A 22685-nucleotide genomic window follows, 5' to 3' on the forward strand; every position below is an offset into this window, starting at 1 on the left:
GAAAAGGCACATCCTCGGGTCCCCAGCAATATACCTGGCAAGTTTCAAGTATATCGGACCCGTGGTTGTCGAGAAACAGCGGTCACAGACACACAGACACACAGACACACAGACACACAGACACACAGACACACAGAGATTGCTGGAATTATAGATAGATAGATGAAAACACTCGAGAACGAGAAATCGAGAATACAGGCTGTTTTGTAAAGGCTGATGAATGTAGGCCAACACTTAGAGCAGAATTTCAAAATTATAATTTGTATACATTTACCTCATAAGTGTAGAAATATTAAATTACAAATTTGCCGCCTCAATAAAAACTCAGGCGATGTGGCTCGCACCTGGCTCTTCTCTAGACTGCGCGGAGTAAGTATTGCATGAATACCATCTCGTTTATAGCACTAAAAGACCTGCCATAAACTCTTCTGACAATTAATTCCTTAATTTTATAGGAAATTTATACTTAATTGACTGCTCTTTCAAGCCGAATAAATTCATTTTGTAAACGCGCTGTTGATGCGGTGTATGTGCAAAGTCAGTGGTGGTTTTCATTTTAAATTTTGTTATTTATTTTCTTTCTGTGCATTGAAATTGAAAATCTTTTTGTTATACCGGAACAGGAGTAAAATGACAAAGGGGAAAAGTCAAGTTAACAGAACGATGAGGAAGAGAGCGATTGAAGGATCGCGGAAATTTTTTTTTATAGTAAATGGTCACACTCATACGTACACATTGTGATTGAAAGCAAAAGTGAGTGAGTCGATGGTGTCGCGGGGAGGAGTCTAGTGCAGGGCGGGGAGGAGTCTAGTGCAGGGCGGGGAGGAGTCTAGTGCAGGGGCGAGGAGCTGGGCGGGGTCTAGTCCGGAGTGGAGAGGAGGGGGGCGGCTGGCGGCAGGATCAGCGTGGAGAAGCCAAGTCTGAGGGAGGAGGTGTTTATGGAGTCAGACCTGTCAGGAGGAAGAGGAGGTGGGCTGTGAAGTTTCCACAAGTACGAGAGTAGCGCACCATTGGTGTGTGCGCGCAGATTCGCCCCTTCTTGATTACGTACCATTTTATGACCATATAATGTTCACCTTGGTAGTTGTGACATATAGGCCTACCAACCCAACGATGGAATGATTGGAAGTTTTAACGACCGGTACTTTTTACTTCCGTACAATGATAATGACGAGCATACATGTGTGTCCTTAGCGAGCATTTTGTAGTTTTATTTTTGTTTTCTTGAGGTATATATTACGTACGTCGTGGTTGCCCCTTTATAGCCGAAGAAGGTTGTTCACATGAACGCGTGAACTATCTGGTCCTTTGTAGACACGAAGCACACACCCACATAGCAAGCAGGTACCTGGTATCGAGCGACCAACACGATCAGGTCACATCTGCTCCCGCCCGACCCTCGTCCAGGCAGGAATTTGTCATTTGTTTCGGGTGCCGGTGATAACTCGCTGACTTCGTGAATCCGACCGCGAGTTCGCGACCCTGTGGTCTTTATGATCCACCAACTAATGCTGGTGGACGGGATAACCAGCTTGACGTGCATCCGAAGGACTACTACTATTACGACTACTACTACTACCACTACTATTACTATTACTACTACTACTATTATTACTACTACGACTACTACGATTACTACTATTACTACTATTACTACTACCACTACTACTACTACTACTGCTACTATTACTACTAAGTACTATTATTACTACTATGACAACTACGATTACTACTATTACTACTGCTACTACTGCTACTATTACTACTATTACTACTTTTACTACTATTACTACTTTTACTACTACAACTACTTTTACATACTACTGCTACTCTACCTACTATGACTACTACTGCTACAACTATGACTATTTCTACCTACTACTATGACCTACTACTACTGCTACTCTACCTACTACTGCTACTACTATTACTACTACTACTGCTGCTATTACTACTACTGCTACTATTACTACTACTACTGCTACTACTGCTATGCTACCTCCTACTACTACTACTACTACTACTACTATTACTATTATTTTCTACATACTACTACCTACCACTACTACTATTACTACTACTACCTACTATGACTGCTACTACTATTACTATTTCTACCTACTACTACTACTACTAGTACTACTACTACTACTACTACTGCTATGTACTACTACTATTACTGTCTACCTACTACGACTGCTATCTACTACTACTATTACTACTGCTATCTACTACTACTGCTATCTACTACTACTGCTATCTACTACTACTACTATTACTATTGCTATATATTGCTACGTACTACTACTACTACTACTACTACTACTACTACTACTACTACTACTACTTCTCCTCATGTCAAGTTAAGGCTATGCTAATTAGTTTGGGCATATGGATAAAATTCCCAGTGTGTAAATTACCTTGTGATTTTTCCCTTCCTTATTATAAAGCACACTCGGCCAGCCATGCTGTCGGCACGTAATTATAAGATAACATAATCGCCGACGATACCCAGACACCACCACACTACCCAGCTCGAATCTTCTCGATGGTCGCCAAGTGGGGCCTTGAGGCCACGCCCCGAAGGACGAATGGTTGGGACGATTTGGCGGCGCTCGTTTTGTTTGAGCGTGTGGGACGTCAGAGAGAACATTCTAGCGACGAGTAAAAAAAGCAAAGTCCCACCATTTTCTCTCTCTTAGTCCTGGGTTTCATTGCGAGCAGACGCATTTTCACTCTCTCTTGGTCGTGTATTTGGTCGCAGGTGGACACATTTCCCTCTCTCTGTGCTGGGTTTCTTCGCAAGCAGTCGCATATTCTCTCTCTGTCCTGGGCGGTCGTATTCCTGGCTCATGTGCGATCGTAAAGAGGAAGAGTCTGTCTCATTCTCTCTCTCTATCTTGGTGCTGGCTTCGTGACGACTGTGCTTCGTGCTGTGTGCACTTGAGAAACAGCAGAGCTTTGTGGAGCGTGGAACGAGCGGAGGAGGAAATAATTTTGCCGCCGCATCACGGATTCATGCCATCCACCAGAGTTAAGTACCGGCAGGAACATTATTTATTTTCATTTTTCATCCCCTTGTGTTGTATACAAGTCCGTATGGAGGCGCCTCAATTAAGAATTAGTTTACTGTACATTCATTTTTGTTTTCCTGGCATTATTTTCATGAAACCCATTATTTGTTACATTTTCAATTCCTTGTCTTGTACGTTTATTTGTTTGTGTGTTCACAGAAAAAGCCCTTGCTACCCTCCAGCCCCCGCGTGTGCAAAAGGCACCGCCATAGTTGGGTGGTATACGCCTCGGAGTTAAAGCTCGTTTGGCCATCTGTCGCCCGGAGGTCTTCACCACAGGGTAGACACGCAACAATATATTGTTGCGGTTGTGCCATAAAGGCAAACCCCCTTTAGTTAAATTGCACGACAACATGTAGCCTGCAGTAGTTAGTTATTTTCTATTGAATGTAAAGATTATCCCTTTCCCATTGTGAAGTAATCAAAACTAATATGCGTTGAAGTTAGGCAGGATCTTCAAACGCTCGTTGTTTAAGGGAAGCCATTTTTAATGAGCAGGAAGGCATGGCCAAAAGCACGGCCCAGGTGACCAATGGCGAGCCGGGAACCCGTCGCCATGATGCGACAAGCCTCAGCCAATGGGAGGCTCTGGAACATTTTGAAGGGTGTGGGCAGGTCTGATAATATCCCAGTCCAGCGCATGACGATTCTCTTTGCCTGGGATTTTGCGCGCACAGGACGACCTTCTCTTGCCTTGGAATTCGCCACATGGACAACACCCTGCTCTCGACTCTTGTTTTGGCTCCACCAGACGACACGTGTTTTGGCCTTTGTGTTTCGTCGACCACCAATCGCTTCAGTACCGATTTTTTGTGCCATCCGGCTGACCTGCAAGCGTTGGCTTTCGACATGACTCACCTGAGCTGAAGTTGTCTGCCTGCGTGGCAGCTCGTCCCACCTGCGCTGAATGTAGCTCAACCTGCGCTGGAGTTCGTCCTTCGGACCTGACCTCATCGAGCCGCGAGCCGCGCACACCAGACCACGTGGTCACCAGCGAGGCAATTCGAGCACGTACATCGGTACGCCAATAACCAGTGTGTTTAATTCCCTGTGTGAGTGTGTCAGAGTGTGAAGGCACCAATGGGGTTTATTATGATAGGTAAGAATTGTTAAGCTGAATCTTCGTCTCTGTTTCTCTGTGCCTTCCAAATAAAAGGCTCTACATTTTGGTGTTACTTTCCCAACCTGTTCGGTACGTCTTTTCTCCATTGGCCTAGCATCATCCGAGACCGAATTTGGCTAGACCCAGGTCCATAAATCTCGTGGTGTAACGCCGCTTTCCACACCGTGCAAATCCGCTCGGCATGCAATTGAATAAAGGCGTGCGTTACACTCGCTTCGATCGCCGTCTTCGGTCACGTGTGCACCGCAACAAATTGGTCTCCGGGAGTGGGATTGGACCTGCAGTACGCTTCACGTACTGCAAAATTACGAGCGTGTGGAAATTTAGTTTAAAACGAATTCAAATTTTAAAATTAAATTCGCATGATGCCTGGCCAAAACGAGCAGGTTCCGGTGGGAATAGAAAATGTAGAGAATGTAGAGGATGAGGAATTAATGGCCCAGGACACAAGCGAACAGATTGAACTTGGAATTAATCACGGCGCAGCAGGGAGTGGCGGCGCTTCGCACGCGGGGCCAGCGGCGGAGGCCGAGCCCGCTGTGCAAGCGGGGGTTAACATGGAGTTATTCATGACACGAATCAGAGCATGCTTTGAGGTGCAAATTAAAGAGATGAGTGATTTGGATGAATAGAATGAGGGAACAATCAAGCTGCGATATGAAAACGATGAGTGAAGAAAGCAGTTGTGGAATGAACAAAATAATTGATCGAATGGATAAAATGGGTGATCGAATAGACAGGAGGGAGGAGGCCAGATGTGAAATGAATAAAAGGGGTAATCGGATGGACACCATGGGGGAGGAGTTTGGGCGTAATATGGGTGAGGAGTTCGCGGGTGCATGTGACGAGGTAAAGCGGTGTGAGATGCGCATCCAGCGAGAGTTGAAGGACAGCACGGCCAAACTGACTGGGGGAATGGAAGTATTGACGGGGGAGGTAGAGGAACCGACGAAGGTAGAGTTCGAGCAGGAAATAGTAGAGGCGCAGTGGGAAATAACAGAGGTAAACGAGAAGCTGGAGGCGGTGGAAGAAGGAATATAAATTGAAAAGACAGAAGGAGAGATGGGGAATGAATTACGGAAGGAATTGAGGGAATGTATGCAACAGTGGTGCTCGCATCGTGATGAAGAATTTGCTAATCAAATAAAAAGATTACAGGTTCTTGAAGAGGACCGGGAGAAGGTGAGTCCCGAGGTGAGTGGCGATGATTTCGGGAATGTGTATGGTGCGATGGGGTGTTTGACAAGCTTGGGGGTCGGGATAGACCCGGGAGTTCGTGAAGGGCCCATTGTGAGGGGTGAGACTGTAGTCAGGTTCACTATGTTTTTTCGTTCAAAATCATGGTAGATTAGCAAACCTATACATTTTTGGAAACGTTATTACATGGAAAATCTGAAAATCAATGTTTACATTTGCCAATTCCGACCAATTCGATTCGACCAATTCGACCAATTCGACCAATCGACCAATTCCATTCGACCAATTTGACAATTCGACCAATCGTTTCGATCGACCATTTGATCGATTCGATTCGATTCATCGAATTCGATTCGATCGACCATTCGACCAATTCGATTTGCCAATCAATTTGACCGACCTTTGCTTGTGTGGAACGGACTGTGAAAACGATGCGGACTATATTGTAGGATACGACACACAGGACGGTGATGAGGAACTCTAAATGGCATATTCTGTAATCGTGTATGTTTGATGCCATTGACTGCCTGTTAGTAAGGGCATTTTATGAGATATTTCACAAATCTGTTAACTAAATTGTTACCAAAAAATTTCTTCACCAATATGTTTGTAAAGGTGTGTAATAACATGTGTTAAAATGTTGAAGGTCAACTCCCGTGGGAAACCCAGAAAAAAAGCTGTTGAATTCGGGTACCGAAAAACTATTTTCGAGAATTTTTTTTTTTTAAATCGGCCCTTAAGTAACTTATGAGGGGTCAAATAAGGGTTTTTCATGATTCTGAGTTGATTGTTAACATTTATATTTTCACTTTTACATTTACACACAAAGTAGCTTTTATTTCACATACATATATAATACTCAAGAGTTATTTCTCATTCACAATGTCAGAAGTTTCAACAGTCATTGTCTATGTCTTCTTCAGACTCAACAACATCATGACTGCAGTTTCTGCATGTAATGCCATTACAGACTCCACAGGCCGAGATGCACGTGACCCCATTCTTCTTGCAGCTGCATCGCCGGTTGCTGCAATCTCCATGACAATTACAGCTCGTGAACTGCAATAGCTCCTCAGGAGCCGTGGGGTCCAGTGTTGGAACTGGCTCATACCCATGCACACCTATTGTCCATCCACAGTCACTGGGGAACTCGATCTGTGTGCTCTGCTTTGCATCATTAGCATGGATTCTCTTCATCCAGCCATTCCAGTTGGAGTGTGGGAACTCAGGATCGTTGGCTTTGATCACCCACCCCGCTGCCCAGAGTGTGTCACCTGGAGTGAGGAGTGGCTGATTATGAGCCAGGGAGGAGGAAAGCTCAGCGAGGGGCAGAAACATGATCGCGTTCGTTCCTATCTGTTTCCTGTTCGTAAATGGAATAATCTTTACTTCAGTTCCTCTCAGGATCTTAGCTTTGTCGAGTGCCTTCAACTTCACCCGGGGGAAAGCTGCTGTTGGCTGTGGATCTGGCAAAGGTGGTGCCAGGGGGGGGGGGGGGGGGGGGGTGACTTCGATCCAACCCATTGAGTGAAAGGGAGTGTTTCCATGAATAGAGACAATGTTTAAATCTATATTGTCTCCAACAAACTGAGTGACTGCATTGTTTGTTTCCCCAACCTCCATAAAGACCACCTGATCATTACTTGACAATTCACTTTCACTGGCTGGCACTTTGGCTGTCATCACTGATTGATCCTCAAGCGCAGCATCAACCGCAACCTCATCATTGATCTGTTCATCGGTTTCCTCCACAATGGTGTCAAGAGTGCCAGAAGTATCTAGAACATCATCTCCACTCCTACTATTAAGGAAGCAGTATTTGTAGTTTTGTGTCTCCGTGTATCCCAGCCGGTGGAACTTGTTGAGCATCCATTTTGACCCAAATCTATGATCAAGTTGTATGGCAAGCCCCATTTGGTGTGGCAATACTCCAGACCGAGGTCGACAGGCCTTAATAAAATTCTGCCCCCAAACGGCAACTCTTTCGTCTGTCTTGACAATCGGTCTCAAGAACATCTGAAGGCTTGCAGGAACAAGTGTCAGCTGACTATCGATGTCAGTCATACTGTGTGTGGTGGGGTATGACTTTGGACCTAAATCAATCAAGGCAATATCATTGGATATGAACTTGAGTGCCGTCTTTATGATCTGAGTCTTCTCATCTCCATGGTCAAGATTAGCATGATGCTCTCGCAGAATATTGTCGGTGCCATCTTTGAGACAGAGTACATCTGCCCTTCTTTCCTGTGTTGTGAAATACAAGGTGTCTTCGTATTTCTCTAGAAGTTTTATCTTTAGCCAATGCTTTGAATAAGAAAGGCTCGTCTCTGGTGACTGATAAAACTCCTGCAGTTTTTCATGGACTTGGTCCATGTTCATTACCCCATGCTCTAATTCTGAGTCTAACCATTCGCAGAATTCAATAAAAACTGCCTCTCGCTCCTCATCAATACTCCTCTGTCCTCTCTTCCTTTTTCCTTCCTCATCAGTCTTGGACAAACTGTCACCTCTCGCAAACATAAGTTTGCATCGCAAATGGTACAGTGTTTCTTCTGCTACCAAGTCGTTGATCCCTTCCAGGCGTCCAGTGACTTCAGTGCCCCAGTCATCCCCGCGACTCCGTGCTGTCTTCAGCAAGCTTGCCTTCAGTGTATCTGCAGTCAAATTATCTGGCACTCTATTTCTTTCTAGCTTGTGCTGGATTATTTTTGTAGAGCTGGGCTGGTTGGTTGCAAAGAATGCATACATCCTTATACAGGAGGTCAACTGACTGTGATCTTCTAGAACTGCAGCCAGTTGATGAACTGAACTCACAAGTAGTGCGTCTTCTCTTCAACTTTGATGACTCTTTCTCTGCCTTTGATGCTTGAGCTGACTTCTTGGTGGTTGCAACAAAGTTGTTGTACAGATCATTTTTACACTTCTGGTGGTACCTCAGTTTTCCTTCCTTTTGAGCCTCCTTCATACGTTCCACAACAGTAACATTTTCGACAGTTTCTGCTTGTTTCAATAAAGTTGAGTATCCCTTTGGAGTTGCCTGTATGAGCCTTTCAGCTGGTGTATCCGAGCGTGCACAGATGAAGCAATTGAGCACAGGTGGAGTAACGTCTTCATCCATATTGCTAGACTCCATGTCCTGCAAAGTAGAAAATGAGATATATTTAGAAATTATTTTTCCACAAAGGAGTGTCTGTGGTGAAATAGAAATGTTAACAATCAACTCAGAATCATGAAAAACCCTTATTTGACCCCGCCATAAGTTACTTAAGGGCCGATTTAAAAAAAAAAAAATCTCGAAAATAATTTTTCGGTACCCGAGTTCAACAGCTTTTTTTCTGGGTTTCCCACGGGAGTTGACCTTCAACATTTTAACACATGTTATTACACACCTTTACAAACATATTGGTGAAGAAATTTTTTGGTAACAATTTAGTTAACAGATTTTCATATGTTTCCCTTACTATGTGTATATTTTGTCATTGACTGCCTGTGTAGATGTGAAGTTATACTGACTGCATGTGTATATTTGATTTTGCTGACTGCCTGTGTATGTTTGGTGATATGAATTATTGTGACACATTTTGATGTTATTAACTGCCTGTACAAAATGATAACATGTATTTGATTATGCAACTTATCACGAATATAAAGACAGTATTTTGCAATTCAAAACCTTTGATTCGTGTCTTACCATTCCCCATAGCACTAATTTGATACTTTCATTGGATTCCTTGTCCCTGAAAATATAGGTTTAGTATATTTTAAAAAGTTTTTAGGGTAATTAGAGGCAGAAATAGAACAAAATATGTATTTTACAGTGGCCATTTTGAAAATCCAAAATGGCCGCCATACAGGTAGCTCTCCAAATGTAAACATTGATTTTTAGTTTCCTTATGCTATAACCTTTCCAAAAATGTATAGGTTTGCTAATCTACCATGATTTTGAACGAAATATAATTTATTGACATAGTGAACCTGACTACTGACACGGAGTGTGTGGAGAGAGTGTGTGCGAGTACGGGGTGTGTGGAGAGAGTGTGCGCACTGCTGTGTGTGAGTACGAAATTGAGTGCGATAAATGATCAGGTTCAGGCATCGACGCCGACCGGGGTAGTGCTTAGTGAGACGGGTAGAGTACGCGAGCCCCCGATGAATGGTGCGCCGTGGGGACCGGAGGGAATCGGTGCGGCGTCGGTCTCACAAGGACCGGCGTGCGGGATTCGTACCTCCGGCAACCGCACGGTATTGTTGGCGCCGTACCACGGCAAGAGCGATCGGCGAGGTTCGTGGGGTAATTCGGATTGTCGAAGACACGCACCTTACCAGGTGAGGTGCTCTAACCGTGGCCGGTTGGGTCATCATGCGTGGGACCGCAGGGCCCTGCGCAGGGATGGACCCCGGCACCTGAGACCACCAACCTCCCCCCACCCCCCCCCCCCCCCACCCCGCGGATCGTCAATGATCGCTCGGCCTTTCAAAGCCGAGCTGTGACGACGTATATCCACATGAAGAGGCTCAAGCATAGCGGACTGATGGAAATAGTGTACCCTACGTGGGGGAATGGTAGTTTGACCATTCCTCACATGAGCAGGGCCCATGAGCATTCGATTAGGGGGGTGGCAGTGACAGGCACATGGGGGGCCAGCGATGGTTACCTCCATGGGGCACCGAAGCTAGCCGAGGGAGGGCTAGGATAATGGTAGGGAACTAGACGACCATAGGGACGAGATTTAAGTAGTGACATTGTACCTATAGTGGGGACGTAAGTAGCTTAGATGGATGATAATGACGAAGGGAGTGCTTAGTTTAAAGGGAAGACGGGTAAGCACGAGTTTTAGGGGAAAAGCAGTTAGATAGATGATGCTGTGTGTGCGAGGAATTGTGTGAGAATAAAAGGAATTGTGTGTGGAAGACAAATGGAACTGTGGTTGAGGTGTGCAAGGAAAAAGGTGTGTAAGCACAAGAGGTGTGCGAAACAAAAGGTGTGCAATATATTTGGTGTGTGGAAATAAAAGGTGTGTGAGATAAATGGTGTGGGAATAAAAGGTGTGGAATGCATGGTGCGAAGGACTGAATGGGGGAAGGGTGGAACCCATTAGCGAAAGCCCCGGGGGGGGGGGGGGGGGGTGGGTAGTGTAAAGTCAGGTAGAGGGTTTAGGCAAAATTTGTATGGATATTGACACGTATGGTGCAGGTAGTGGCAAAGTAGTGCTTTGGAGGGTGCATGAGTCAGTGAAATGGCTGGGTGTGTGGTTTAATTGGTGCGTATGGTTATTGGGGCACTCCGCCACTGGTAGTTTGTCGGCCAGGTGAGGCCGCAGATAGGCTCTGGGAGCCATTTAGGGTAGTTGTGAGTTGTTGAGTGGGGCCTGAGGATCCAAAGGAAGGACCCGGGTTGCCCAAAGCCAAGGTGGGCATCAGGGGGTAAAGTGCCAGGAGGGGCCTTCCCCAGTTTAGGTAGTCGCAGGAGCAGGTAAGCTCGGGTGGCGACTTCAGTGGCGGAGGTGCGCAGGTAGTTGGACCTGCTAGTGGAGCCACACGACCCAGCCCCGAAATTGTGCAAGGGCACAGTATGAAAAATTGGGGAGTGGGACCCAAATTCGGTTGGCATCACAGAGTGGGCAATGGGAATTCGGTTCTTCGAACCACATAGTTTAAAGATGGCAGATTGGCAGGGTACGACCCCGGGTAGTTTAAAAGTAAATGTCAGTAGTGTAGTTAGGATGAGAAACCCCCTTCGCATCATCCACAGCCATTCACCAAGGAGGACGAAGCTCCACACCAAGACCAAGTAAACTGTTTGAGTAAGTGAGACGCATCGTGACGCAATGAGACATTGTGGTTGTTCCATTCCTTCCTTCCTGGGAGGGATTGGGAGACGAATTTGGATTAGAGGGGGATATGGGAGATGAGACATAGGGACGAATTTGTAAATACAAGGAAGGGCTAGGGTAGTGTAAGCCGACGTTGGGGGGGGGGGGGGGGGGTACCAACGGATAGGGACGAGCCTGCTCCGCTCGCTCTTCCGCGCCCCTCACGCTGCATTACCTCATGTTGCTGTGTACCTTTGTGCCCTTTCCGCTTTGCTGGTCGTGCTTTGTCTCTCCCCCCACCCCAGGACCATTTTGGAGGTGGAACTGTGCAGCACCATCAACCTGTGCGGCACCCCTGCTGCACTTTGTTACATCTGGGCAGCCGAACTGTGCGGCACTTTGCTGCCATATCCTTGTGTTGTAACTTTGCTGCACCTGTGCAGCACTTTGCTGCCACAAACACTTTGCTGCACCACATACACTTGTGGACCACAAGTTTTGTGGCCTTGCACCTCTGCTGTGCAGCACCTTGCTGCAAATTCACCTTGCATCTTCGGACCACTTGTTTTGGGTGGCACTAATGTCATGCAGTCGGACCACATAGGGTTGGCCCTGCTTGGCAATGAAATAAAATAAACACAGTTTTTGTCTATTTTTATTATGGTGTGCTAGGGACGAGAAGATTTGTAAGTTTAGTTAGCCCTGAAGAGCAGGAATGGCCTGTATGCCGGTCCGGGGGCTAGCCGGTTGATATATGCACACAGAAGATGCAAGAAGCAATATGCAAGAAGCAAGCAGCAAGTGTGATGAATTATTGAGTGTTTTTGTGCTTTGCTGTGCTTTCTCTCCCCTCCAATCTTCTTTTCAAAAAGGACAGGTCCTGTGTCATAGAATTGTAAATAAGAGTAAGTTTTTTTTGTGCTTGTATATAAAATGCTGCCCACTGGCTATATGTTTAGTTTGACAAATTCCGGATTCGGTTAATTGTGGGCGTGATTCTGTTGGAGTAGCTACTCAACACAATAGGTGGGACATATTTAGTGTTTTAAAACTGTCCCACCTACGGGTTAGAGTAAATGTTAGAGGGAACCACATCTATATGTCACATGTAAAAGTAAAAGTTAATTTTCCAGATCATTCTCAAAACCGGTCGTTCCAATTTTTGTTAGGTTCCACTCGGGGACGAGTCTGACGAGGGAGAGGGGTAGTGTTGCGGTTTTGAGTTTTGTATAATAAAGGTTAAATTTCCCCCTCATAGGATGGTCACACAAACAACATGTAGCCTCGCGATAGTTCAGTTATCTGTTAGTATTTGTGAGCATAGTCCTTTTCCTGTGTTAGTCTTGCGTTGAGTAGAATAATGAGAGTTAGGTCATTTTCATACGTACATTGCCTTATGCCTCTTACGCCTCCTTGTGCTGCCTTTGGCTTTTTGGCGCGAATTGACACGAGGCGGGCCTGGCAGGTCGGGTTTGGACCGGATGAGGACGGCGAAGAAGCTGACGGTAAGCGCAAGCCGCCAATCAGGGCTCAAAGGGAGTGGCTGCGGCAATGCAGCACAGGGTGTGGTTGGAACATTCGAGAAGGCTAAGGGCGTGGCAATAAAACCCGTCGCGCGAAGCCCTCATGAGCGCAGTTGAAGCAGCAGTTCGAGGAGTGGAGGAGAGGCAGGTGAGCAGGAGTTGAGTGCGGAGAGGTTCGAGTATTGATGAGAGTTACGAGATCGGAGAAAGACGCGCATGAACCCAGTATAAGCGCTCATATTAAAGTGGACGCTCGGTTGAGCTTGAGACCGAGCCTCTATTGGGTTACGCGAGTGATAGCGCCCCGGCAACTAAACGCGCTGGGGAAAACCGCCAAGCCGGCGAGAGACGCGTACATTTCCCGCCTGCCTCATCTGCCCTTTTGTTCGAGAGGCGCGCTACGAGGATCCCTTCCACCACCTGCTTGCCTTCATCATGGGATGTGCTGTGACCGTGGAGAGCCACGCCGGGCAAAGCCGTTCCTGGATGACCAAGGCAGCGCGGGAACACCATTCTACCTGCATTTCCCCTTTGAGAGTGTGATCGGGCCCGCGGCTGGGAATTATTATAAGACTGATTAAGTTCTGCTCTGTGTCTGCTTTCTACCGACTTGTACATAAGTGTAAATAATAATTAAATTGTGTTATTCCTTTTATTCGACCGTCTTGTGTTTTCCAACATTGACTAAGCGTGGTACGAATAGAACCACTCTAATCGGGTTCCAATATTAACGAAAACTGCATGGACCACGTGGTACGCAATCCGCTCGGTGTACTCAATTTACACGTGGCTCGTGTGAGGCTTGGTTCCCCGCTTCCATGGCGGCACAGGTATTTAGGTACGTGCGAGGCTTGGTCCCGAAACCCTACCTTGCATTTGCCCGGAAGAGGCGTTTCAAGTCTCGGTTACGCCGGCCCAGAAAGAACAAGGGGCTTAATCCCCCCTTGGTAAGGGTAGGAAGGGTGGCGGAAAACCGTAACTATATATATATATATATATATATATATATACTGAAACGCAAAAGAAACTTACCACCTTTGAAACCTTTAAATATCAACAATAACACTGCGTGTAGTAAATGTGTGAACTTATTTGTGGACAATAGTGTCCTCACTGTCAGACAAAACGGTCACGGATGGTCACTTGAACCTTCAATGGTCACTTCATAGCACAGCTGTTGAACAGCCGTTTTGACTGTCAGTGATTAGCCAAGGGGTACGGGATGATTTTAATGAGCTGCACGTGATGTCTTGATATTGGCTTTAAAAAGGCCAGTGCAAAATGGGCATTTCAATCAACATGCCACGATTGTCAAGGGATCAACGGCAGCGTGCCCTGGGCATGCGGCAAGGCGGACTGAGCTACCGTGAGGTGGCACGTCACCTTGGCTGTTCACACCAGACGATATCGGCCCTGGTGGACAGAGACACCCTCCACAACTCTGCAGATGACAGACCTCGATCAGGGAGGCCAAGAGTCACCACTGCAAGGCAGGACAGGCAGATGGTCCGAAGTCACCTGCGGGATCGATTACGTCCAGCATCCCGCATTGCGGCAGAAACTCCAGGGAAACCTTCAAACAAGTGGTAAGTTTCTTGCGGTTTCCCCGGAGTTTCTGCCGCAGTGCGGTATGCTGGACGGAATCGATCCCGCAGGTGACTTCGGACCATCTGCCTGTCCTGCCTTGCAGTGGTGACTCTTGGCCTCCCTGATCGAGGTCTGTCATCTGCAGAGTTGTGGAGGGTGTCTCTGTCCACCAGGGCCGATATCGTCTGGTGTGAACAGCCAAGGTGACGTGCCACCTCACGGTAGCTCAGTCCGCCTTGCCGCATGCCCAGGGCACGCTGCCGTTGATCCCTTGACAATCGTGGCATGTTGATTGAAATGCCCATTTTGCACTGGCCTTTTTAAAGCCAATATCAAGACATCACGTGCAGCTCATTAAAATCATCCCGTACCCCTTGGCTAATCACTGACAGTCAAAACGGTTGTTCAACAGCTGTGCTATGAAGTGACCATTGAAGGTTCAAGTGACCATCCATGACCGTTTTGTCTGACAGTGAGGACACTATTGTCCACAAATAAGTTCACACATTTACTACACGCAGTGTTATTGTTGATATTTAAAGGTTTCAAAGGTGGTAAGTTTCTTTTGCGTTTCGGTATATATACATTTATACATATATACATATATACACATTGCAACAAGATGGCGTGAGGGAAGCGGCATGATTTCCTGCCTCCCTTGTGCCTGGAATGAAGAGGATCGAGGGCTGTGTCAAATACCGTACATCAGTCTTGAAGGCTGACCTGAAAACAGCAGCTTTGATGAGACGAGATGCGCACGAGGTGCCCTGTATCACGCCGTTCGACATGCGTTTGAGACACGTCCTGGCCCTGCAGTTTGGTGGGATTTGTAGAGCCCCCGTGCTGCTGGGAGGGAAGGCCCATGCTTTGGTGGGAGCCCCTCCTGTAGGGTTTCGACCGTTGAGGATGTTGTTGCTTATCTTCAATGGTTGGAGGTGTAATGATAAACAGATGCTTTACTGAGTTCTTGGCGCCAGTCTGTCTGCAAAACCCCTGACCTTTCCATTCCTCACTCTGACTCCTGAGACAGCAGGAGATTTCTTTTGTACCCAAACTTACTATAAAAAGAAACTGCATTCAACCACTCGCTAGAAGATTGGCTGGACACGTTGTGTTGAATCTGTGATTGTATACGTCGGTATAGTATTGTTAAACTTTGTTGTAATCCCTGTTGTATCCGAAGTGAATCTTCTCCGGGGAAGTAAATCTTCAAAATTGTTCTTGGTGTGTGGACATTCGAATGGATACAACTTCGTCAGTAGGTTCTGCTCAACACTTCCACGTCCAATCAACCTGAAAAGGCAGCTTGAGATGAGATGCTCGTGTTATACACAGATGCAGAGCTGTCCTCGTGTTATAAAAATGAAATTAGTTTCTTTTAGATTTTTTGATACTTGGTCGAGGCTCGTATAAGGGCTAACACATATAACATATATTAAAGGGAGCAGGAGGGAAGGAGGGGGGGAATTCAGGGAAGGACAACAGTAAGGAACAGGGATATTGGGAGATCTGTGGAAGAGAGAGGGCTGGGGCGGCATACACAGGATAAACAAGTTAGACACTACAGGGGATTTCAGGAATGAAGTCAGGGAATGTGCAGGGGTGGATTAACAGGGGTATAAACGATGAAGGTTTTGGATGGGGGAAGATAAGAGATGGTGGTGAACAGCTGTTTTGAAGACCTGGAAGGAGGAGTTGGATTTAAGAGAGTGTGGGAATTTATTCCAGATGTGGGAAAAAAGAGGAATGAAACAGTGAAGGTGAGCAGAGAGTCTTGTTTTTGGCAGTTTCACCGGAAGAGGGTTGCGGGCAGACATTGTGAGTCCTGCAGGAATATTTTGGGGGACAGAGCACAGACCGAACAGGGGGTGCTCGGTCGGAGAGTAGAAGATAGAAGATAGAAAGACAGCCAACCTGCCTGCGGTGAGCGAGTGAAAGGCCCTCAGAATCGGCTTCATCGCGGGAGATATCAATGATTCTGAAAGCTTTGGATTCTACAGCGTGAGGCTGAGCTAGGTGTGAGGCAGGAGCACCAGCCCAGAGGGGAGAACAGTATTCGATTGAGCTACGGATGAAAGCCTTGTATGTGGTGAGGAGCTCAGGTGTGCCAAGGAAGGACTTCACATGACAGAGGATGCCCAGTCGGCGACTGGCTTTGGAGGCCAGCTTGGAAAAGTGGCTTTCCCTGGAAAGATCATGGCAGATAGTGAGACCCAAAAGCTTGAGTGACAAAACTTCTTCGAGAGGATTGTTGAGAAAGTAGATGGGAGGGTTTTCCAGACGGTCTTTTCGGAGAGACATGGTGAGTGTGGGATTTGTCAGGATTGAAAGACCCTTTCCACTTGTTTGACCAGTTTGTAGTTTTATCCCGTTCTGCAGAGAGTGAAGAGGCTGCTGCATGTGAGGAGTTATTGAACGTTTTTGAATGGAAATATTATTATCCACTATTTGACATTTAAATGTGTGGTCAAAAAGAGCGGTTTAATGGATTTTCACATGTTGCACGATTGTAAAGGTGACCTTTAAATTGTGATTGTCTCTTTCAAATGAAATGATTTGTCCTCCCATCTAGAGTTGGAAAACTAATCCTTCATTTGGTATTTGTTAACAATTGAACGTTTGTCACTTATCCTGTTGAATGTAAAATTGTTCCCTTTTGTGAAATCTTTATTTGAAAACAACAAAAAACAAACTGATGAAAACTATTTTATCTCTAGGGATTCTTACTGAGCCATGGATATCGAACCCCTGAATTGCCTCCTTCCACAAGGTAGGCCAGTCCTCTAGCACATGTCCTGGGATGTGCTCCCTCACTTATTTTTCTTTTTTTTTGTATATGTAGTCGAGTCTCGTATACGAGCTAACACGTAGAACATATAATAAAGGGAGTGGAGACGAGTTGGGAGAAAGAGGGAAGCACAACAACAGTGGGGAACAGGGACATCAGGAGATCTGTGGAAGAGAGATGGCTGGGGTGTGGTACATGGGGTAAACAATATGGACACTACAGGGGATTTCAGGAAAGAAAACAGGGAATTTGAAGGAGGTGAGTTTGGGGTGGATTAACGGGGATAGAAAATATCAAGGTTTTGGATGGGGGAAGATTAGAGATGGTGGTGAACAGCTGTTTAGAAGACCTGGAGGGAGGAGTGGGATTGAAGAGAGTGTGGGAGTGGGAGATCATCAAAAAAACAAAAAAACAAACCACCTTTAGAGGCCATTTTTCCCCGCAAAGCGGGGGTTGGCCTTTTTCGGGAACCGTGGTTGTTGTTGTTTTTTGGTCCCCTTTTTGAAGCAATGTTTTACGGCCGGATGCCCTTCCTGACGCGAACCCTTTTTGCCGCCTTTTAACGACAAACAGGGAATTACCAGTGAACTGGTACTCAATTAGCCAACCTCGGAAGGATGACAGGCTGAGTCAACCCCCCTGGCGTTAATTCAGCGATCGACCGGGATTCGAACCCAGGATCCTAGGATCTTAAGCCGGCACCCTAGCCGCTAGCCCAACACTAGGGTTGGTGTTGTGGGAGATCATCAATGAAGACCAGATTTCCTGTCTGGCATTTGAGAATCTCCATCCAGTGTAGAGACAGCAGAAGCAGAATATCTAGAGTAGAGTGGCCTGTTCTGAATCCAAATTGATGATCAGAGATCAAGCCATTGGAGAAGAGGAAGGATTTAATATCAGAAGCAATGATGGATTCCATGACATTGCTGATTACTGGGAGCAGGCTGGTTGGTCTGTAGTTGCAAGGATCTGTTTTTGCATCTTTCTTGTGTAAAGCGGTAATGTTCGCTTATTTCCAAGATGCTGGCAGATTACCTTGAGCAAAAGAGAGGGTGAAGAGAACAGAGAGAGGGTGAAATAGGGTGGCAGAGCAGGATTTTAGGACCCGTGGGCTGATGCCGGCTGGTCCCGTTGCAGAACCAGAGTCGAGGTTTGACAAAAACTTCTCCACCTTGTCAGGAGAGAAGGACACAGAGTCAAGGAGCAGCTGGATTCGACTGGGTAAGGTGGGAACAGAGAGAGATGGGTTTGGGACACAAGATTTTGAAGCAAGCACAGAGTTGAGACATTCGACTTTTCACATGCGGCGTCAGCTGTGGATCCGTTTGAGGTGAGGGAGGGGATGGAGGGGGAACAAACACCAGAAACAGATTTGACAAGATGCCATCAGGATTTGGAGGAGGGAGACACGTTTGAGAGTTGTCTTGAGAGTCGAGAGATATTGTTTCCTGGCTCTCCTGAGGGTTGACACACACTGATTATGAGCTTGTTGAAGAACTGAGATTGCCTTCCATTGGATTTACCTTTCATGAGGAAAATGCAAGTTGTTTCAGGGTAACTACCTCAACACAAGATTCAGTGTACCATGGACGGAGTGAAGGGTGTGACAACTGAAGACGAGATGGGATGAATCTGTGCATGAGAGAGAGCAGTTTGCTTTGGAAGAATTCCCAGGATCAGTTTATGTCAGAGGCGGTGGAGATGGGAGACCAGTCCAGATGATTGATGGCTGCTTGAAGACCGTGCCAGTCGGCCTGAGTGAAATGCCAGACTCGTCAACGCTGAGGAGGCTCTCTGAGAATGGTCAGAGAGATGTCCACTTTAACAAGGAAATGATCAGATGAACCGACTGAAGCAGAAGAAGAACAGCAGACATTTGCAGGGAAGTTTGTCAAAACCAAGTCTAGAAGAGATGATGTACCACTGATTGAGATCCGGGTTGGGGAATTATTTTACTTATAATTCCTTTTGATCCATCAAGATCTAACCCCTTGGGATGATTTTGCTGGTTAGATGGGCCTTACAAACACACGAGCCATTTGGTCTATAGGTGAATAGACAAAGCTATTTGATTTAATTTTGAATGAATCTAATTGACTCGACCACAGGCCATGGAGATGGGGTTCTGTTATTGGTTACTGTTTATTTATTTATCTTTGATGAATGTTGGAACATTTTCATTTGCATTTTGTGTTCATTTGTGTTCATCGCGTAAAGAAATTGAAATGATAGATGGCCCTGAGATGAGCTTGAATTGAAATACGAGTTATGAATTGCAATCGCATCTTGGTGGGGTTGGGGCTGTTATTGGTGACAGAAAGACAAATATGTGGAACGTGACATTCCTATTATTAAATATTTGTTTTATTCACTTTTCAGGGAAGGACAAAGTAGCCCTTATGATCCTAAACCAGCCGATCTGCAGTATGGAGTGTATGAAGATTTTATGGCAGAAAGGTAAGTGATGAGATGGAAACAAACTCTCTGGATAAGGAAGTGTCCTTAACAAGCCGTTTATTTGACGGTGACGGCCGCTGCATTCATCACACTTTTGTTTCATCAAAGTCCGAGTGTTGCAGTCATTTGTTTTCTTTTGCCTGTTATGGTTGTGGGACGAGTAAAGTGTTCATTTGTCCGAGCTGTTTCCATAAAATCTGAATTTCACGCATCGCCTTTGAGCAAATGGTGAATGATGAGAACGCGGTTCGGCTCGGGACGATGAAGTGAGGTGGGTGAGTCAGGTGGAACGATGACGTGAAATGGGATTTCATGCCTTCTCCCAGAACAGGTAGCTTGCACGCTCTGGTGCGAATGGGACCATCGCTTTTGTCCTGGATTCTGCTCAATCCGTCGAGTTCCTGGAGCCCTTGCAGTTGCTGTGACTCGAATTGAAAAATTATTCTTTAATGAACCATTCTGAGTGTATTTTGCACAAAGATGAGACGTGCCCAAGATAAAGGAGCAGGGAAGGATTGAAGAGGCTATATTTACAAGATTAAAATGTATTTGATATTAATTATTTCTCGCTTCATCTGCTCACTCGACGGAGCACTGTGCGGAATATCCATTGGATAAGTGCACGAGGTTAATGGGATATCTTAACAAGTTCAAAACCCGTTCACAGGCCCAGTCCTTGTGGCCTCAAGTATTTCCCTCCTTGCAATCATACCTACTTGTACGTGTGAAGCGAGCTGTGTTTTCCTTCGTAATGTAAAAATTATTGATTGCTCCTCAAAGTCCACTCCAAGTTTTCTCTGCGGAAGCAGTTTGAGAGAGCGCAGTGCATCACGTCACACGACATACTTGTATTGAGTCATTTGTTATTATGTGACTATACACTATTACTCTAACCTCTGCAGGGCATATCATTGGTCACATTCTCTTTCTATAGGCAGTCAAATTGGTTGCATAGAACCACGCTTGAGATGGGTTAATGCTAAAGTGAAAGAAACGTGTTTTGAAATACCGGGTTAGGGTAGGGAAGCTCTCACTTTGTACCATTTTGTATGTCTGTGGCCGCATGGGATAACGGAGTAGAGTAAGTGGATTTTCTTTTTTCTGTGGACCCATTGTGTCCCAAATTGCTAGTATAGGGGAAGCCTCCTCCTCCACCCCCCCATCAAGCCATGTGAGGCCACACCACCCCATCGTTTTTTGTCACTGGAAGTGCGTTCTATTTTCCTCCTGGGAGATAAGTTAGTTTAATAGGATTAGCGGGCCCCGTGATAGATCGTTTAGTTTAGAGCAGTTTAGAGGGGCAGTGTTAGATAGCTGTGTTAGATAGATGGATTAGTGGGGTGGGGCAGCTAGAGATAGAGGAGGGTATGGCTGACGCCGGCCACCCTACTTGCTGTTACCCCCACGCTCCTGCTGCCACCGATGACGACATCTGCTACCGCCTGGTACCATCTGCTGCCTCACGACATCTGCTGGCTACTTCCATGCCTGTCGGACATTTATTGCCTCACCTGTTGCCACTTGCCAGTCCAGCCTGTTAACCATGCCATTGCCCTGCCATTTTCCACCTATAGTGCCTTCATAAAGTACAGTGTTCCAAAAAGACCTAACCAACTTTAGTTGTAATATATTTAGAACCACAAATGATACAAAGACACCCTTTGGTTTATATGATACAGAAACTCATAAAGGTTTGTGCACACCATCGGTCACTTCAATGTGGTACACTACTCCTTTTCCTGGCACGTGATGTCACGTGATGATGGCGCCACGTATGGTCGCCACATGTTGCGCTCCTCGCCGACTTTGCTGATTTTTGCTTATTTTACTGTTTTTAAGTGTTATTTTTATATCTAAAGCAGCCAGTTATATTAGATATGACAGAGACACGTTGTTGGATATAAAAAACTCAGCGATCATTCACATTAAGCCAGAGTTTTTCCACCGGGACCCTGTTTTCATTCGTGACGCAGAGGACCCACACACAATAGCGGCGTTACCAGGGGGGGAGGTGTCGGAAGCGTCGCCGAAGGAGAAGAACGAGAGCTGGGGTGCTGGTGAGGCTGAGGCAGCGTGCCAACCCCTCCGCTTCCCAGCATTCTGTTAGGCAATGTACAATCCCTCGACAACAAGCTGTGCGAGTTGAGAGCAAGGATCTCCTTCCAGCGGGAAACAAGGGATTGTAACATCATCTGCCTTACAGAAACGTGGTTGTCGCAAGATATTCCGGACCAGGCCATCGTACCCTCGGGGTTCTCAGTGTTCCGCGTGGACAGGTCAAAATAACTCTCTGGTAAGCGCAAGGGAGGGGGTGTATGTTTCATGGTTAACAACGCTTGGTGTGATCCTAAGAACGTTCATTCCCTCTCGTCTTTTTGCTCCCCAGACCTGGAATATCTTGTGCTCCGCCATTCTGGCTGCCCAGGGAGTTCACGGCTGTTGTTGTGATAGCTGTGTACATCCCGCCCCAAGCCGACATGGACCTGGCACTCAAGGAACTGTATGGGTCAATTAGTAACCTGGAAGACAAGCACCCAGAGGCCGCTTTCATCGTGGTTGGGGACTTCAACCAAGCGTCTCTGAGGACGGTATTACCTAAATACTTTCAACACATCGATGTAAACATACGGGGAAACAGCTTACTCGACCATTGCTACTCTCCCTTCCGCAATGCCTTCAAACCCCTCCTCCGCCCACCGTTCAGCAAATCGGATCACTCCTCCATCCTGCTCCTGCCCGCCTATAGGCAGAAGCTGAAGCAAGTAGTGCCCTCCGTGAGGACGATCCACCACTGGCCTGACCAATCACTCACCGTATTACAGGACTGTTTTGATCACGCGGACTGGAAGTTGTTTCGTGACGCGTCAGAAAACAACAGTGACGAGTACGCGGAAACAGTCATTGGATTCATTCGGAAGTGTACAGAGGACGTTGTCCTCACAAAAATAGTCCGGGTGTATCCAAACCAAAAGCCACGGATCAACAGTTCTGTGCGAGCTGCCCTCAAAGCAAGAAACACCGCCTTCGCCTCTGGAGACGAAGCGGAAGTAAAGAAAACCCGTTACGACCTTCGCAGAGCGATCAAGGCAGCAAAGCGAAAATACAGAGAAAAGATTGAGACAC

The 22685-nt window shown here is 46.3% G+C and overlaps 1 protein-coding gene across 22 annotated transcripts in view; it reads left to right on the forward strand.

The window, feature by feature from the left end:
- The first annotated feature begins 809 nt into the window (after positions 1-809).
- Positions 810-22685, forward strand: part of TPK1 (thiamin pyrophosphokinase 1) — an 85437-nt gene continuing 63561 nt past the window's right edge. The window contains exons 1-4 of one of the 22 annotated variants that reach the window (XM_078786069.1): positions 832-991; positions 2765-3038; positions 17035-17087; positions 19485-19562. In XM_078786069.1, the coding sequence (XP_078642195.1) occupies positions 17051-17087; positions 19485-19562 (115 nt within the window). In that variant the 5' untranslated portion in view covers positions 832-991; positions 2765-3038; positions 17035-17050. Of the gene's footprint in view, positions 1142-2764; positions 4094-17032; positions 17088-19484; positions 19563-22685 lie in introns of those variants that run through there. The other 21 variants (XM_078786078.1, XM_078786084.1, XM_078786081.1 and 18 more) reach the window with 21 other exon arrangements.

The sequence above is a fragment of the Myxine glutinosa genome, chromosome 10 (assembly GCF_964187855.1).
Source record: "Myxine glutinosa chromosome 10, kmMyxGlut1.1, whole genome shotgun sequence".
NCBI lineage: Eukaryota > Metazoa > Chordata > Myxini > Myxiniformes > Myxinidae > Myxine > Myxine glutinosa.